The sequence below is a fragment of the Bos taurus genome, chromosome 2 (assembly GCF_002263795.3).
Source record: "Bos taurus isolate L1 Dominette 01449 registration number 42190680 breed Hereford chromosome 2, ARS-UCD2.0, whole genome shotgun sequence".
Classification (NCBI taxonomy): Eukaryota; Metazoa; Chordata; class Mammalia; order Artiodactyla; family Bovidae; genus Bos; species Bos taurus.
The window spans coordinates 61,631,636-61,651,702 of NC_037329.1; the positions used below are offsets into that span (position 1 = coordinate 61,631,636).

Here is a 20,067-nt window from a genome sequence, read left to right on the forward strand (position 1 = left end):
GTCCTTCACTGTCTCCTTGAGTTTGCTCATACTCATGTCTATGGAGTCAGTGATGCCATCCATCCCGACTATCCATCTCATTCTCTGTGGTCCCCTTCTCCTCCTGCCCTCAATCTTTCCCAGTATCAGGGTCATTTCCAATGAGTCAGCTCTTCGTATCAGGTGGCCAAAGTATTGGAACTTCAACTTCAGCATCAGTCCTTTCAATGAGTATTCAGGGTTGATTTCCTTTAGGATTGACTGATTTGATCTCTTTGCTGTCTAAGGGACTCTCAAGAGTCTTAGGAAGGCCATTTCTATTCATTATAGGAAGATGACAGCTTGGTCCAGGGCAGTAGTGATGAAGACGAATCCTAGTATCCTAAGAGAAACTTCAGGATGTGATTTGGAGGCAGAGTCCGTGGGGACTTTTATTGGGTATCTGTGCTTGTGGTAAATTATCTCCAAAGATGACTGTAACCATTCTCTTCCATCCTACATGGCTTTTTGCTGCTTTTCTCATCAAGAGGTAGGGTTATTGCCTCTGCTGTGAGTGAACCCTATGAGTTTTTCTTTTTAGCCAACAGAATGCAATAGAAATGACATCTGGGACTTCAATATTGTTACCCCCAAAATGGGTTTCCATCTTGGTGGGTGTCCAGCCAAAAGACACAACCAAGCCAAAGATCAGGAGAGGGAAGGATTTATTTATTACTTGTAGCAAGTAAGGAAAACACCAGGGATCTTTCCCAAAGCAGTGTCTCCCCAAACAGCACATTGGGGAAGATTTAAGCTAAGGCTACATGCATATTCATTAAAGGGCTTGAACAAAGAATTCAGCTTAGACCTTGAGCAGAGTTTACTGAGTCCAAGCTTTAGTTGACCAAAGTCATGAGGGTTAGAAAAGGTCAACATCATCGTCTTTTAGGTTCTAGTTGTTCTGGTGGCTGAATGCTGGAGAGGGTTTGAAATTCTCTAAAACAGTTCAACAAAGTGCTTCGAGCTAATCTTTACCATTGAAACAGAACTGTGAGTCTTTACAACTGATTTATTAACTTTGCTATTGTTACTTTCCTTGCCTGATAACAAGCTTGTTCTATTGTTCCCTTAAGGTCATTATTACTGAGACCTGTTCAATAGCAAGCACTGAGACCAGGCTTAGATCAAAAATAGCTTCTCTAGTATCAAAAATGCATCTAATACTTTCGAATTGTGTTGCTAGAGAAGACTCTTGAGAGTCCTTTGGACTGCAAGGAGATCAAACCAGTCAATCCTAAAGGAAATCAATCCTGAATATTCATTGGAAAGTCTGATGCTGAAGCTCTAGTACCTTGGCCACCAGATGCGGAGACGCTTTGGAAAAGACCCTGATGCTGGGAAAGATTGAAGGTAGGAGGTGAAGGGGATGACAGAGGACAGGATGGTTGGATGGCATTACTGACTCAATGGACATGAGTTTGAGCAAACTCGGGGAGATGGTGAAGGACAGGATAAGCCTGGCATGCTGCAGTCTATGGGGTCACCAAGAGTCGGACACAACTTAGCAACTGAACAACAGTCATGAGTTCAGTTTGGAACTTCCAGCCCAGCTCAGCTGAGTGCAGCTGATATCAGGTGGAGAAGAGCCAAGCTGTCCTCTTTAAGCCTTGCCCAAATTCCTGACCCACAGAATTAGTGCTGTAAACCACTAAATGTGGGTGGTCTGTTAAGCAGCAAGAAAGAATTGAAAATGTGCTTTTTTGGGGGGTGGGGGAGGTAATGTAGCTAATGATTTGTCTATTTCAATGATTCTCTCTCCCCCTTCAAAGAACCAACATCTTCAGTTTTCTGATTAGAAGTTCCTCCAGTCTCTTCCTTCCACTCCTCCAATATTCTTACGTTGGTGAAATCAAATCCAGAGTGGAGACATGAAAGGGGAAAAGTGAAGAACAAATATTCAAAACACAACCTGAGCACATGTGGCCATGGGGGAATAAATAGCACCTGTATCCTATCTGTTTCTTGGGCTGGTGAGGGCTACCAGCTGAATGGATGTGAGTCTCTGGTTTTTTTTTAGCATCAGCTCATAAAGGCTTGGGCTTCCCTGGTGGCTCAGAGGGTAAAGTGTCTGCCTACAATGCGGGAGACCTAGGTTCAATCCCTGGGTCAGGAAGATCCCCTGGAAAAGGAAATGGCAACCCACTCCAGTATTCTTGCCTGGAAAATCCCATGGACGGAGAAGCCTGGTAGGCTACAAGCCATGGGGTCACAAAGAGTCGGACACGACTGAACAACTTCACTTCATAAAGGCTTGACGATTTCCAAGCAACACAGGACCAGTTTTGAATCCTGCCACCATCATACGTGGACACTGGTCTCTAGAAGAGGCTGAAATTAGTACTCTCCATCTCTAAAGACAACACACAATATACTGTTGTTTAATCACTCAGTTGTGTCTGACAATACATACCAGGTCTCATTACATGCTGTGCAGGCAGGAGACTGGGTCAGCGGGGCCCTGGCCACCTTCACACAGGCCCTTGGCTGCCCTCTGCTGGACTTAACATTTACATTTTTTCAGTTGTTGATGACACACGGAGCACGCAACTCTTTGCTTCCCTTGGTAGCTGAGGATTGCCTCTTCCCAAGCTATTCTGGCACTGTGGGCTCTACTGAGACCTGTAGGTTTTTGCACTATTCACAGGTCATAGGTCCTTCCCTGGTGGGATCAGAAAAACCAATTTCTTAGTGTGTGGGAGTTCAGATACCTACTTTGTTAGTTTAGGTGACAAGCTAATTCTTTTAAATTACTGTTGGCAAACACACTTTGTACTCGATTCACAAGCACATCTATTCACATTCTTTGTGGACCAAGGGCTTAAAACCTGTAAGCCTTTACTCTCAGCTTCCTAATACATAAGGTAGAAGTGCCCACAAAGTTATCAGATGCCCTCCATCATTCCCAAAGGGGCTGCTGGAGCTGCCAATATTGATACAGGTAAGAATAACTCATTTTATTGGTAAAAGTATTGTCTGCCCCTAAATACGGTCAGTGCTCTGGGAGAATCCACAGCCAGGACTGTGGTGCACGGAAGCTGTCCTTAGGAAGGTTTAAAGTCTGGACCAAATCACATCTTTAAATGCCTCCTTTGATGCTTCCTCCTCCCAGCATTTTTCTACAGATGAAGTTAGATTCTAGATCAAAAAGAACAGGAGAATATAGTCGAGGGAATGCATGTGTATTTTTGTAATGTGTATGTAGGGGGTGGCAATTTGGATATATATTTTTTTAAAAGCACATGAGGATTTAATACATCTAAGTATATTTAAAAAATTCTAAAGAAGCAAGTATTAAGCTTGTGAAAAGAATTCAGTACCTTTGAACACAATTGAGAACGATTATGAAAACTATGTGCTATTTGCTCTTTTTTTTTTTTTGCTATTTGCTCTTATATTAGAAATGGTGTTCATTTAGTTGACTCTCATCAACAGGTCACTTAAAATATGTTCACATTAAAGTTTAAAGGCCAATTTTAAAGCTAATCATTACAGTTGTTTTTTAACGGCAGGCTCCTTGGTTTCAGGGACCCGTGATTGTCTGGGGACAGGGGTGGGGAGATGGTGGTGGTGAAGGTTCAGAGCTGACTTCACAACAGCTTCAGCTCTGCCTTCCTCTGGGCAGTCTTCAACTCCTACAGGGTAAATCAAATGTCTAGAGCAAAACTTTAGATTTAATGTACAGCATGGTGACCTCAGTCTTTAATACTGTTTTGTATATTTAAAAGTTGCTAAACAGATCTTAGAAGTTCTCATCACAAGAAAAAAAATTATAACCATGTGATGAATGTTAACTAGACTTATTGTGATTAACATCTTGCAATATATATATCAGATTGTTATGTCGTATGTCTGAAATGAATACATGTCAATTGTATCTCAATTAAAATAACCCCTCACTTTACCAGGATTTCTACAGCAAAAGAGAATATTCAGAGAACTGAAATAAATCGTAGGATTGTAGTTTTGTCTCCACCCCCATGATTAAGTAATTCCTGCTGCAGTATTGGCCCTAATTATGTATCCTCTCCATCTGTGACATTCTACAGTCAAACACTTAAAAATTCCACAGTCCTTGGGAGTGAGTGATTTTCACAGTGCTCCTTCCTACTTCTTTCTCTGTGTCTGGCTCCTTAATCTGACTCATTTGGGAGGCAGCTCGCACCTGCTTTCAGGAGCACAATATCCATAATCGCAACACACCAGCTTGTGTGTGCAGGGGGCGACGGGCGGGGGGTGGGTTGGGATCCCCTGGGACCAAGTAGGGCTTTGCAGATGCTCTAGAGGGAGAGAACATCTGCACCAGAGCCTGGTAACACCTATTGCTCTTGAGCTGCAAAAAGTAAACCCGCAGTCTGGGCTGGAAGCCAGCCAGGCTCCAGGCAAGCTGCGGATGGCAGAATCCCCTTCCCCTAGCCCCCATTTTGGGTTTCCTAGCAGTTTGATTCTGCTGGGCCAACAAGTGGGGAAAGCTTTCTATAAAGAACTTGAGCTAAACTGGACAACTGGGTGCTCAAAACATCAGCTAAGACCACAAATTCTTTAAACGATCATAATGTTCTGTTTTCAGCTGTCTCACTCTATATTCATTCATACTCACAACTGTCTACAACTGACTGGTATTAACTTACGAGAGGACAAATGACATGAGTTACACCCACAAGAAACACTCCTATAGAGAAACTGATGCTTTGTAGAATATTTGTAAAGTGGGGGGATTTCATGTCTTTCATCTTCCCTAAGTCTGAAAATGAAATCTTCAAGATAGGTTAAGTCTTCAGGACTGACTCTCATTTAAAAAGGTGATTTTAATTTACAAAAAGACAAAGTGGGTATATATTTGTAAACATTTATTCTTTTGAACTGAAAAAGGCTTGCATCAGCACACATTGTACAGCCTTGCAAATTGAAAAAAAGGTTCCTTGTTCATAAGTGCAATGAATCTTTGATGTCCAGTGATCCGCTGCAAACAATGAAAACACATTTTTAACCACTTAAGAAGTTTCCAGCACTCATCAAATGCATTTCCTCAGGTGACCAAAAAAAAAAAAAAAAATCCACAAGAAAGGGAAAGCAAATAAGTGGCATTTAGTTATCGGAGGGAGACTTAAAAAAAAAAAAAAAAAAAAAAAGGAAGTATTTTCCTGCCTAGAATGATTCCTATTCCCTTTTGAATCTAAGTGGTTTGATTAAGAGGTGTTAAGAACATAATTTACTTGACAGTGTTCATATGACCTAAGTGAATAAGGAAAGGACCCTATAAGGGAATTCTTTATTTTCTGGAAACTGTTTGTGTTTAGAGATACAGGGGAAGAGTAATCTTTTGTTTGTGAGCTCTCCTTAGTCACCTACTGGGCCCCCCAAAAGACAGTATGTAGTTTTAACTTGGCTACTCCACTCCTGCATTCTTATTCCCCCAAATTCTATGTCAGGTCACACTGTGCTGCTGGCTGCAAAAAAGAAATACAGGTTGCAACTGGTGGTACTCATTTTGAAGAATAATTTGCTGTACAATCGAGCTTTGGATCTGATACAAGAATTCAGAAATATAAAACAAAATAACTATAAAAGTTAGGAGGCATTTGAACAGCATTTCCTCAGAAAAAGCTGCTAACTCTGTATCATTCTGATGTGGATTCCTACAGTCATTTGGGGTGAAATGTGCATTTTTCCCCTCTTTGCTGGATCACTGGCCTGTCTTCAGAAGTTGTAACGCCATGACCACACATCCTAGGAGTCTCTATCATGTTAACAGAAGCTCCCGATACCAAGCCAGTTAAAGATGGGTGACGATGGGGGGATCACAAAAGGCCAAGGGTCTGAGGTGGCTGTTACTGAGAACTTGCCCTTTCCAAAATGTGAAAGTCATAGTGCTTCTTGCTTGTTCTCAGCTTAAACTTGTTAACCGAGTTAATTTGTTTCTTCAATGCATTCTGCGCAGCGGAGATGGAGGGGAATGTGGCTAGGACGGTGTACGTGGAGGCCAAGTCACTGGGTTTCGAGCGTTCGGGGTTGACAGTGCTGTCACCACTGCCACAGCAGAGCGGGTGGCGACGCATTTGGGGCTGGGACTGAGGGTCCCGGAGCCACCGGATCTTGGCGCCAATTTTAAAGAGTTCCCCAAAGAGCTTCTCGGCTTCCATGCGAGTTATTCCATCTGGTAGTTCAGTAATTTCCAAGACCTTCCCAACAACTAGAATGGAAAAGGTAAAGAATTAATCCCTGTTACCAAGAGGTGGGCAGAATGTACTGCAGACTCAAATGACACAAGAAATGAACATAATTTTCTAAAACCATTCAAATCCACAGTTATACTTGGTATGGCCATCTTCTAAATATTTCTTACACCCAAGCAAGGGGTGCAGAGAGGCCCTTGCCACCGGCCACACTCACAGCCTCACATACAAAATGCAGCCTGTGCAGTGGCTTCTTCAAACTAGGTGTGTGATCCTGGTACAGTTTCCTGAACTTCAGATTCCCATTGTCAAATTATACGTATCTTCAATTTTTATTTTTTGGCTGTGTCGTGAGGCACGTGGGATCTTAGTTCCCTGATGGGGGATGGAACCCATGCCCCCTTCATTGGAAGTGCAGCCTTAACCACTGGACCACAAGGGAAGTATTCTGTATGTTATCTTTAAAACAGCACTTGCCCTAACAAACCCAAGGCTATTGAATAGAAAGTTAAGGTACAGACTTGAAAGCCCTCTGCCACAGAAAGGCAATGTATTTGTTCTTCAGACTATACTGCCTGAAGGGTATAAAGAATACTTCCTTTCTCAAAGAACACAGAGGCAATGCATTTCATTCTACCTATTCCTCTCTCACATCTCTTTCGAATCCCTTTGGTGCCTGCCCTCCTCTTAAACCCACCTTTGTTTCAGTACTCCCAAATCCGAAATGAGACAGAATTAAAAGAACATTCAAGAAGCCTGCCTTATAGACAGCATAACTGTCTAAGACTTTGTGTAGGATTCTAGACAAGGAAAACCCACTTCTGTGGCGTGGCAGTTTTAGACTCTCAGGCCAACAGTTTATAGAAGCACATCCGGATGCCTCTTGGGGACACACCTGCTTCTCCTGCACCCAGGTCGGTGGATGCAGCTTTTTTGGCTTGTTTCCTTCCTCGGTTGCCATGCCTGTTGCCAGATTGACCCTGAAAATCCACAAACATGAGAAATAAGTTGATGCTGCTACAAAATGTAATTGCAGTGTTTGACCACTTAACAACTAACTGCACTGAGTCTGGGGTTTGTACTTTAGAAGAAAAAAACCCCCACCTCTAGGCCTTCTGAATTCTGCCTCAGTGGCAGTAGAACTTTGGCCCATCACTTGCTGACAGTCTTTTCTAAGTAACGGCACCCAATGCCTCCTGCCGCCCGCCCCCCACCCCTCATATCTGGACTGTGCTGGGAACTGATGCTCCTACCACCTTCTCCCTCACTCTGCTCTCGGTAGGGCCAGGACGCCCCACTCTCACCAGCAGAAGTACAATGCTCTGCCAACAAAGCCCAGGAAGTCAGACAGCAGCTCTCACACCTGTTGGGCTGGAATGTGTCCGTGCAGAACAGCAGGAGGGTTGTACTGCAGGGTCTGGCCAAGTAACGGGTATCTGGCATCTCCTGAAAGTTAATAAAACATCACTTTCACATTTTCCTTTATTCGGGTACAAAGTACTTCACAGTTTTCTCAGTTGTCTCAGGATGAGAGAGGGAACATATTCTACCAAATAGAATAAAAAAGTGGAGGTACTGATATCTTTTTTTAAAAAAATTAAAAGCCTCCACATATCCTTCAAAGAACTGGGGTAAACTTCTGCAAGCACTAGGGACTAATAACAACAGTTATGAAGGAGGTTAAGTGGGAGAGCTGGCAGACAAATTAGCATGGAGAGAAACTTCTTGGTAAACCTTAACATTCTATGTGAAATCCTCCAAAGGAACTATAAGAACTCATTCCACCCATCTGAGATACTAAAATCCACATTTTCTCTGATGGTTAAAAGTGAACAGAACATACATTTAGGGGACAAAAGAAACCTTGGAAAAACATGAAGCTCTCTATCTCCCCCAAATCATTATTAATTACTATAAATATATTTTCTTTCACACCTTAGTGCCTAGAGTCATCCCATGGAAAGCGCTTCACACATGCTGACTGCAAAAGTTTTGTCTGTAATGTTTTCATTTGTTGTAGTCTCATTTTAACTGTAAGTCCCCAAATGTAGCACATTCAGTGTCTGGAGGAGGGTTATGGGTGGGTGCTAAGAGAGCATCTTCAGAAAATCATACAGTGCTTCTCCTGATAGTTTCCTAACAGAGACAAGCAAGGCGTGAGCCTCTTGCCACTGTGTGGAGCTCTTTTCTGATGAACACTGTGGGGGTGCTTGGGCAGCTCCCTGGTAGAACACACCCACGACATACTTGCTCCTTCCTAAACACTAGCTGAAAGGCAGATACAACATGAAGGTTTAGCACTGAGACCAGAGACACAATTTTAAGCATGAAGATGGAGTGAAGTGGTATTTCATTGAGATTTTAATACTCCCTTCCTTAATGAATGATGTTGAGCACCTTTTCAAGGGCTTAATGGACATCTGTTTGTCTTCCTTTTTGAAATTACCATATAACTTGTTCTTAAAAATTCAGATACTACTTTCCTTTTTAATGATTCTTTAAGACATTATTTTTTAAATATTTACTTATATATTTACTTGGCTGTGCCAGGGCTTAGTTGTGACATTTGGGATCTTATTTCCCCAACTAGGAATCAAACCTGTGATGCCTGCAGTGGAAGTGTAGAGTCTTAACCAGTGTACTGCCAGGTAAGTAGCATTAATTAATTATTTGTGATGAAACATTAGGTTAGGAGAGAAAATGGTAACAAATGAAAATGCCCGAGGAAGGTGAAAATGCAGTCCTTTGGAAAAGGGAAGGTAGCAGTACCAGGTAAATTACAAATTGATGGGGAGTGAATGGATGTCTTAAAATTCTCTGAGGCTGTGACTAGCTTTCTGCACTTACCTTGCGCAGAGACAAAAGGTCTAGAAAACTGGGGTATGATGGCAAGGGGTGGTCCAGAGGGACGGACAGTTTTCAGGGTAGACAGCTGAGCTGGTGCTGGTGACTGAGCTGGTGAAATAATGGGACTACTGAGTTGAGGACTGTGCTGCAATTATATCAAGAAAACAGGTCAACATTTTAGTCAGGGTTTTTGAAGAGCTCCTTTTGGACAGAAATTTTTATTCTTTCTGATTACAAGTATGTACACATTACATTATAATAGGTACTTGTTATTTAAGAAATTAAAACAGTACAGAAAAATTTATAATTTTCAATTCCCAAGGATAAACACTAGTAACACTGTTTCTATGTATATGTATCCATATATCTGCTTCATAAAAATGGAAACAGACTATACATCCTATTTTTGAATTTCACTTTTGTACTTTTAAAATAGTATTGCAGATATTTTTCCATTAGAAAATATATACTATACACCATACTGGTAGAATTTTACTAGCTTTTAAAATTGCCCATGTACTTAACTGAGAGTTTTTTCCCCTAGTATAGCTTCATATTACTGTTTAGTATTATACTTTCATTTCCCTTTGCAGTGGCTCCTTTGAAAATTTCTGGTAGAGCAGGTCTCAAATTTTGTTTATCTAGAAATTTTTAATTTCTCCCTCACTTCTAAAGAACAGTTTTACTAGATATAAAATTCTTGGTTGACAGTTTAGCACTTTGAATATATTTATTCACTTTTTGCCCCCAAATGTCTTTTGACTGGTATTCAAGGAAGATCCCCATACATTGCATCTGATTGTTAGAACTCTTGAGTCTTTAAATTTATAATAGATTCATCCTTCAATTCAAAATGCCAACTATTTGTTAAAGAAATAGGCAATTTGTCCAATAAAATATCTGCGGTACCTATAAACTGTTTTTTATTTTCTTCCTGTATTTTCTGTAAATTAATAGCTAGACTCAGAGAGGCCTGATTAGATTCAGGTACTATTTTCTTTGGCCGTCCAGGCATGGCTTATGGATTCCTTAGTTTCTTGATCAGAGATGGAACCTGGACCCACTTTAATTGACACTACAATCGATCAGTTGCTTCAAGTGTTGTCTGCCTAATCTACCTATTTGAAAGCTTCTCATAAATCGTTTCCTGATGTTTTTGATGTTTCCTTGTTCATTACTTTAATAGGATTCCAAAATATCGCTTTTGAAATTCTATCAGTGTTTTTAGATTTATTGATTGCATTTCTTCTATGATGAAGAGTCTTCCCTCATCAACCTTCTGGTTACAGTAAAATACAGTTCATATGGGAAAAGCAAGATAGCAACTTAATTCATTTTCTTTAATAAAATTCAGATCTAGTTTATCTTCTTAATTTCTAAATTAAAAAATGTTTAATTATGCAAACATTCAGAAACAGTATTTAAATTATTTGGCTATAGAGAATGTCCAAACTTCTTTACTAATCTGAGAAGATTTTAAATTCAGCATCAAGTCTTATAGGTTGGTCAATCTTATGTGACTAAGTGTTGAAAGTTTTAAAATTATAATAGACAAAAGAAGCATCTTACCTGAACAATATTGTCAACACTACTAAATTCCACACACTTCTGTCCTCTCTGGTGATCACAGTAATATTTGTTTTGCTTCCACTGTGGGGGTGAATGGGCACGAGACTGTGGATTGTTTGGTACGCTGAGCTGCATCATCACCATTCCGCCACCAGGTGGAGGTGGCGCTACTGAGAATCAGAATTAGGACCCAGCAGTTAGCACACTTTAGCAAATGGCTAGTTTCTTTAAACACCAAGATAATGACGATACTTCTATATCTCTGACCAAAATTTTATTTTTATTTATGTAATCCAGATTTAAGCTCTGATGCTTCATACAAGTGTTGTGTGTTTTAAAAAAACATTGAAATTGACTCCCTAGACCTAAATATCTCACTTATCCTAAACATAATAGGTCAGGAACGTCCAATTATCTAAAAGACCTCTCTAGAATACCACAATTGTGATATGACCTATAAAAGTGCTTAATTTTTAAAATAAATTTATTTTCAAATAAGCATTATTCTAAATACATAAAGGAAAACTGGGAAAAGAAGTACCCTACAGAAATTTCGATATATGGTAAAAAAGACATCTTTTGAGTGACTCAGTTTCATGTGGTAGGAAAAAGTTTGGCATATGGGATTCCGAAAGCATAATTTCAGTGCTCTGAAATGTCCTATGACTCAGAGAAAACTATTTACCCTCTTTTATTGTATTTTCTCATTTGAAAATGGCTAGGAAAACCACTTTGGCTGACTTCAAAAGAGCTGAAATAATCACATGAACAACCACTGATAGCTGATTTATTCCTGTTGTGGCATCAGTACTGCAGCACTACCAGTATTAGGAATGTAACTGCCACTCACCATTTCAGTGTAAGGTAAGGTACCCTGGGGCCTGCCTCCAGGACCACTGTTTGCACTTTAGTAATCGTATTGGTAGTTTCCAGTTCCCCAGAAATAGCACCAACCTGACCTGGCTAGGCACACCACAGAAGGCTGACTGCTTGGGAGTATCTCAGGGTTCTCCTTGGCCACAGCAGCCGATATTGATGCAGCCATTATTAGTCATATATTTGATAATTATCTATTGTTTCTCTGTTTCTTTGAGAGATTACATATGTCAACAGATCATTACAATAAAATATGGTCTTATGATAAAGGATTGTTTAAGAAACAAAGGAAGCAGAGAAAACAAAGCAACAAACTCAGTTTTAAGGACTGAGCAAGACTTTGCAGAAGACATGATTTCTGAATCAAATTTTAAAGATACGCAGGATTTGGCAACTGGATGCTAGACCGGCACACCAGGGGGAGGAAAGAACAGGTTCAAAAGTATCTTTGGCATGAAAAAGCATAGTGCATTCTAGAAATAGAGTTCTGAGGCTTAATTGCCAGGGAGTGGAAATGGAGAGTCTATGCAAATTTTTAATTCAGAGGAATGACATGAAGAGACATCTGTTTCAGGACGATAATTCTTGAACTATGTATGTATGTGTGTATGTGTTGGGGAGGAGGAAGGTTGGGTATGGGGACAACATAAAAGAAGCAAAATAGAAGCAGTGAAGAAGGAAAGAAGGTAACAGATTTGAGGAAATGGTGACAGCCTAAGTGTGAAAGAGGAGAACAGAAGAGAGTTAGGATTTTGAAATCTGTATTGGTCCCAATATGGAAGGTGAAGAAAGGGATGAAAAGGGAGAAATATTAAATCTAAAGTGCCTTTGACATATTCCTGGTTAGGAAATGTCCAATAGGCAGTTGGCTATGTGGTCTTGCGGTGGCAGAAACAAATTTGGGAGACAGTGGCGAAAAGCCAAGGTTGAAGCTTGGGAAGTGGCTGAATTTCTGAGGAAGAACCCAAAGAGTAATGAAAGAAAGGATCCTAGAGAATATCAGTAATAATGAGGCAGGCAGGAAGGAGAGCCTGAGGAGAAAGAGAGAGCAGGGGTACTGGTAGCAGAGGAAAAGGAAGAAGTGGACTGAGCCTGTTAAATCTGACTTCTCATGTGCCCTGAATACCCTGGGCATATCTCAGCACCTAACAAGTTGAAAATCTTTTTCCTAGAAATGTCCAAGGAACCTATTTCTCAAATGGACAAACCATCCCTGCCACCTACCCGCCGGCCCCAATTATCTATTCATACCTGCACACTGGTGGCCTTGGAGCTGCTGGGAATTGCATGGTGAAGTAGTTCGAGGAAACTGTACTTGTTCTGATCCTGGATGTTGCAAGTAACCTACTGATGAGCTATGGGGAAAAAATAAAACAAATACAAAAACACAGCACAATGAGATGGAGATGACTGTAAAGATTCTTTGAATGAACAGTCCTGTAAATTTACTTAAAAAAATTATTTTTCAAGTAGTAAGCTTAGTACAAGTCAAATTAACTCTTTTATAAATTGTGAGTTATATGTAATTACTTTTTGAATAAAAATCACTTTGTTTTTGACAATAACACAGATATAAAAAAAACCCCTGCTGATTTCATTGCTCTTATTCTTTTAAAACTTATTCTAAATAGGGTTTTTGTACTGTTCAAATAATTTTTTTAAAAATAAAAAACTCACTAATTTTACAAAATAAAAAAGTACTTTATTTGAATCTCACTAAGCTATATTTTAGAAAAGAAAATATGCAGTTGGATAATGATGAGACAGAAAAAACGTTTTATTCCTTAAAAAATATATAAGGAATAAAATAAACACTACAACATCATTCTGACATTCTAATACAAATACTGACAAAAATAAAAGGCTGTTATTGTAAAATGTCTTTAAGGTTTTCCCTGTTTAGCAACTTTTCAGGAAAAGAGTGAAAATCATAGAGCAATACTGTGAATTCTGAGAATACTGAACCCTGTTACCATCCTTTTTTCATCATTTAAGTCAACTTTCTTTACATAGTATTTTATTTCTTAATATAGCTTTAACCACTTTCTGCATTTACATCTCACATAGCTGCATCAAAAATACACATTCGAGCCAATGACTGAATTACAAAGAATGCAGGGAGACATGTTAACACCATGATGACACCATTAGTCAAATTCAGGCTCTGGGACACTCTACAAGACAAATGTGTGAAAACATAAGCAGTATTTGTGGGGTAGTTGATAATACAAAGACCAATTGGGTATTTGATATAATTAAGAAATTAATTGTTAAATTTTTTAGAATGTGCAATAGTACTCTTAAGCTAGGTAGGTTTAAAAAAAACCTTTTAGAGATACCTATAATGAAATACTCATAAATGAAATAATATAATACTTCGGTCTATTTTAAAATAACGTGAGAGGAGGACGAAGTAGAAGTTTAAATGAAAACAGATTAGTTATTAATTGATAAATGCAGAAACTAAGTGATGGTACATGGGGCTTCAGTGCACTTTTATTTACATTAATGTGTATTTAAAAATGTCTGTAATGAAAAGTTTATAAATGATTCTCTAACTCAGGCTGACAATTCTCCAATTAATAATAATTAGTAAAGTTTTACTGTTTTCTGTGGCAGTAATTCAGTGTAGTTCAATAACAACAAGAAAGGAATGTAAAGGGACGAATTCCTAAAAAGTGATTTTGGGCCATATGACAAAATGGAAAAGTAGTACTTTCTAAAACTGATGTTAATTACGATCAGAATGCGTTATGAGTATTAGCCACCTATAGAAATAATACCACTCAGGCATAAAGTTTATAAAATGTACTGGACTGGGCAGAATAGAAAGCTACACCATAGGATAGAAGGATTTTTAGGTTCTTCTTCTTCCTTCATTGGGATAAAAATCCAATAGGATCTTAACTATGTTAAAACTACATGAAAGTGACAGTTGCTCAGTCATGTCTGACTCTTTGCGACCCTATGGACTATACAGTTCAGGGAATTCTCTAGGCCATAATACTGGAGTGGATAGCCTTTCCCTTCTCCAGGGGATCTTCCCTACCCAGGGATCGTACCCAGGTCTCCCGCACTGCAGGCAGATTCTTTACCAGCTAAGCCACAAGGGAAGCCCGACAATACTGGAGTGGGTCGCCTAACCCTTCTCCAGCAGATCTTACCCACCCAGGAATTGAACTGGGGCCTCCCACATTGCAGGCGGATTCTTTAGCAACTGAGCTATCAGGGAAGCCCTAAAACTACACACAATGAGAAGAAAGATTAAGAGAATGTGATATGAATATGACAACAGAAGTCACCTTAGGGTTGTAGATATATTTGCTGATTTCTGATACTTTAGACTTGCTTTTGCATTTTCCAAAAACACATGCATGCATTTTATAATCACTAAAAATACCCTATGAAAACTGCTTGAAAGGTTCTACTTTTAAATGCTGTATCAGGGATTTAGTATCAATTAATAATCTGAATCTTCTTCAGAAGTCACAGTATGGCCTGTGATTTTCTGAAATATAAACCACCTTCAATTCATCTGAAGGACAGACCTCAGTCAGGTTTGCTCTCTCTGGAAGAAAATATTAGCTTTCTGCCATAAAAGCCTTTTGCAATTCAAAGGGATTTCCACTTTATTTATTTTTTATGATGAGGGTATCTATTTAGGACAATATAAATAAGCCCTCAACCAATTTGAATTTGACCAAACTGATATGCTCAATTAATGAAAATGAATGTCAAGTAAAACTTCTGTTGTCCAATATCTGGAGTTTTCCCTTAAATGCAAATGGTCGATTTTTTTAGGTTTTCTGGTTAAATGCTTCTATTCCTAAATGTATTTCATTTATAGCTCACCTATTTTCAATCTGAAACAGTGGAAAAAACAAAACTATGTAGACTAAAAAACAGAGAAAATATTAATATTTCAGACACAAAACAAAAAAGGTGTAGGGACATCTAGGATAAGATTGTTGCTTTCACTGAGAACTGAATCTACTTTGTATCCTGGCAGCTAAGACAAATTGTTGAATCCAGAGAATTATAAGACTCTGCCAGGATGATACAGGAAGCAAGTATGTAAGCCTTTGGCAGGTGCTGGATTACAGACATATCATAATTGTATTCTATGATGAATTTAAAGCAAGTAGTTAATTATAGAGGAATGTAGTCCTTTGACAGAAGATATGAAACACAGTTCATATTTTACTGGGCAACTGAGAGGATAAAAGGGAAATCTTGCCCAAAGAGAGTATTACTTCCCTTTGAAAAATAGATGGGATGCAGAAGTACTTGCAATAAGGGCTAATGTTTTCCTTAAAAACAAACTTGTATTTTTCAAGTACTTGAATGAGACCAGAGGGTCTGCACTGTACACTTTACATAAAAGATGCCTTTGGTTTGAGAAATTTATGGGCAGCTATTATCAACACAATCAAACACAAAAATATCTATGATGCTTCTGGGTGAATGACTGAGTTTGAAATGGGCCATATTCTAACCAACCCACTAGTATAAACTGGTTCTCCTCAAGCATCTGTGTTAGTGGACCTATGGATATATCACTTTATTAGCCCACTGAAGTGGTAGAAAACATTCACCAAACAGTAATTTTAGTTTTAGTACAGCTGGTCCTAAGGTGCTCTTTTTGACAATACCTTAGCTACTTATTAAGTCTGCTCCTATAGTGAGACCGTAACATTGCCGCTGGCACTTAGGATGATGCTTGTACACCTGCTGTGTGATATAGCTGGAGAAGAGGCATCCCATTTCTCAAACAGCTTCATAAAATCTTTTAAAATAATTTCAAAAGATAGGAGGCCAAATAATATAATTTCTTATTTTTTGAACCAAATTTCACCTATTAGAGAATGACTTCTAGCACAACAGCTTGAGTGTACTCACCGTATCTCCCCACTGAGACTGATGAAAGCTATTAAAGGTGATAGAAATGATCCTAAGGATGAAAAGCAAAATGGAAAACATCTATTCAAGAACATCTATGAAAAGCTGGTAAGAAAGATGAGTCTGGTATTTCAAACAATATCGCTCCCTCCTGCCTCTCTCAGTGAAATACAGCCTACTCAAGACCACTGCAGCAAAGAACACAGAGCTGCCTCTCCCCACAACACCCAGAGGGAGGGTTTCTTTCTAGGAGATGTTTGTCAGCTTTCTCATCCTGCTCCCAGGTACCTGCTGCTGAAGCTAAATCCTGAGTGAATGAAGGTGAGAGACAGGAACTCCTTTTCCTTCACAATCCATATAGGACAGAGGGTCTACTGTGGGTGTGGTGTGCTGAGAATACTGGGGTTCTGGTCAGATCACCCTTGCCCCATCTCATGAAGAGGTGATTTCATGCCAGTGATCCTAGGCTGTGGTCTCCTCACCCTCCACCAAGTGATCAGCTTATAGGGTAGGGTGTTATTTCAAGAAAAGCTAATCACTGTCCATACCCCTAGCTTCTGAGCCCTGGCTCAGAGATTTCTGGGGAGAAAACAGGTCATAAAACAGATAGCATCTCATGTTTTCTCAAAAGAATGGTCTTCAATTGTAACAGAGAGGGAAGACGTTCCCGCCTACAGGTGCTTTCAAGAGCAGTGAAAAGTGAAAGTGGCTCAGCCTTGTGCCTGCCAGGCTCCTCTGTCCATGGAATTCTCCAGACAAGAATACTGGAGTGGGCAGTTGTTCCCTTCAACAACAGGAGTGGGTGTGATAAAGACAACTGGGAGGAGATATAAGATTCAGGCTAAATTGTAGGCCTGCTAGTTCGCAGGAAGGAAATAGGCAAAAATACAGCAGGAATGATCCTTTCTTAGGTCAGAATAAAAACCAAATACTGACCACAAAAACTTTTCCTTCAAAGGAGCCAGATTTTGATTGAATTATTTTGTAGAGCAATCTGTGAGTCAGAGCATTATTGGAAGCAACAGAGTAATCAGCTGGCAGTTAGTGGATACTGTCAAGGAAAAAGAGAAATGGAGTCCTACCAAAACCACTGTGATTCTAGGATGACTGTGAGAATACCCAAAGTAGCTTTCCCTGCTTGAGGAACAACATCAGAGGCTGAACATTTGGTGTCCTGGGACGCTTAAATAGACTTCACTAAAGTAATCCAGTCAGTCAGGGAACAAATTAACAACTGAACAACAATAACCAGACTGGCTACATTATTTATGATATCCAATTAAAAAAATTACAAGGTATGCAAATAAACTGGAGAGTGTAACCCCTACTTTGGACACAAGCAGGGAACAGAAACTGCCCAAGAGAAAGATTTTTCACATTTATCAGAAATACCATAGCGTAGCCATTATAGACACATTCACAGAAACAAAGGAAATCATGATTAAGGAAGTAAAGATGGAATGGTGACAAGGTTGCATTAACAAATAGAGAAATAAATAAAACATTATTTATTTATTTAATAAGACATTAATAAAAGGGAAATTATATTAAAAAGTACCAAATGGAAATTATGGAATTAAAAAACTGCTAAAATATAAAATTCACTAGAAAGGCCCAGCAGCAGATGTTAACTGGCAGAAGAAAGAATAAATGAAGGCAGACTGAAAGATTACACAAGCTAAAGAACAGAGAGAAAAAGGGACACAGAAAAAAGAGCTCCAGAGAAATGTGGTGCTTTGTTAAACAAACTAACACACATATAATGGGGATTATCAGAGAGGAGAACAGAAAAGATATTCCAAGAAAAAAATGGCTGAAAACAGCTCAAATTTATTGAAAAAAAAAAACAACAACAATGACCTATTCATCCAGGAACCTGAAAAAGCTTTTAGCAGAATAAATGCAGAGACCCAAAGAGATACCATAGTAAAAATACTGAAAGTCAAAGACAAGCAGTATAAGAAAAGTGATTAGTTATTTATAATATAACCCCAGTAAGATTTACAGCTGACTTCTAAGCAGACACAATGAAAGTCAGAAGGCAGTGGGATAACATACTCAAAATGGTCAAGGAAGAATACCTGTCAGCAAAGATTCTTAAATTCAGTAAAGCTATTTTCCAAAATGAAGGCAAAACAAAGACTTTCCTCTGTAAGTAAAAACTGAGAGTTTATTGCTGGCACACCTTACAGTAGGCACTAACTAGAATGAACAGAGAGTACAGTATTATGGTCTTAATGCTTGCATCCCTCCCAGATTCATATGTTGAAGCCCTAACCTAATCCAATGGTATTTGGAAATGGGGCCATGGAGAGGTAACTAGGATTAGAGGAGGTCATGTGGGTAGGGCCCTGGTCCAATGGGATTAGTGCTCTTATAAGAAAAGACATCAGGGGGCTTGCTGTCTTTCTGCTTGAACACACTGAAGAAATGCCAAATGAGCTCACAATGAGAAAGTGGCCATCTGCAAACCAAGGGAAGAGCCTTCAGCATGTATCAACCCTTCTGGTACCTTGATCTTAGATTTCCAGTATCCAGAACAATGAGAAAATAAATTTCTGTTGTTTATGCCACCCAGTCTATGACATTTCATTGTGGCCGCTTGAACAAACTAACACAACCAAGTACAGGTATTTATGTAATTGGAAAGACAGCAGAAATGAACATTTTCCCTTTTTTCTGATTTAAGAAGCAAATGTATAAAATAATATGTACATAATGTAACGTCAGACCTATAACATATAGAAATGTAACATATGTGCCAATAATAGCACAAAGGATGTGGATAGGAACAAAGCTGTATGGGCTAAGAAAATGCCTACTGATGGTGGTAAGGTAATTATCATTATAACAGTGTACTGTGTTTGTAACATTAATATAATATGAATAACAAGAATATCAGGAGAAGTGGGGGAAAAGAGCAGTTATGTAGGAGTAACTTTTCTCTATTTCACTAGAATTAAGCTAGCATAAATCAGAAGCTGATTGGATAAGTTAAGACACATATGATAAACCCTAGAAAAAACACTGGAAAAAAAAAAAACCCTCTAGACAGAGGAGATAAATAATAAAAGCAAAATGGCAGACATAAGGCAAGTACATCAGTAATAACATTAAATGTGAATGCATTAAACAATTCAATCAAAAGACAGATGTCAGAAGGGTAAAAAATGATCCAACTATTAATATATGCCGTCTATAGGAGACATGAAGGCTGAAAATAAAAGGACAGTAAAAGATACATCAAACAAACAGTAACCAAGAAAGCTGGTATGTCTATATTAATATCACACAAACCAGACTTTGAGGCAAAAACTGTACGAGACAAAGCATTTCATAATGAACAAAAGATCAGGAATATGTAACAGTTATAAACTTATCAGCTCCTACTACAGGAGCAAAACATGAAACATACACTGAAAAATGAAAGGAGAAACATACTCTTCAATGATAGTAGTGCAGACTTCATTATAACATTTTCTTAACTCAACAGCTTGCTGGATCTTAATCCCCCAACCAAGGATTGAACCCAGGTGCAAGGCAGTCAAAGTGTGGAGTCCTAAACACCGGACTGCCAGGGAATTCTCAATACTACACTTTCAGTAAGGAACAGATCAATAATACAGAAGATCAACAAAGAACAGAAACCCTGGACAACACTACAAACTAATTAGACCTAAAAGAC

The 20,067-nt window shown here is 39.0% G+C and overlaps 1 protein-coding gene across 18 annotated transcripts in view; it reads right to left on the minus strand.

Moving 5' to 3' along the window:
- Positions 1-4,850: 4,850 nt before the first annotated feature.
- R3HDM1 (R3H domain containing 1) overlaps positions 4,851-20,067 on the minus strand; it is a 163,256-nt gene continuing 148,039 nt past the window's right edge. For 12 of the 18 annotated variants that reach the window (XM_024980908.2, XM_024980906.2, XM_010802110.4 and 9 more), the window contains 6 exons: positions 12,735-12,838; positions 10,608-10,777; positions 9,039-9,183; positions 7,555-7,637; positions 7,087-7,171; positions 4,851-6,208 (listed from right to left, as the gene is read on the minus strand). In XM_024980908.2, the coding sequence (XP_024836676.1) occupies positions 5,847-6,208; positions 7,087-7,171; positions 7,555-7,637; positions 9,039-9,183; positions 10,608-10,777; positions 12,735-12,838 (949 nt within the window). In that variant the 3' untranslated portion in view covers positions 4,851-5,846. Of the gene's footprint in view, positions 6,209-7,010; positions 7,172-7,554; positions 7,638-9,038; positions 9,184-10,607; positions 10,778-12,734; positions 12,839-20,067 lie in introns of all 18 variants that reach the window. The other 6 variants (XM_024980895.2, XM_024980890.2, XM_024980869.2 and 3 more) reach the window with 2 other exon arrangements.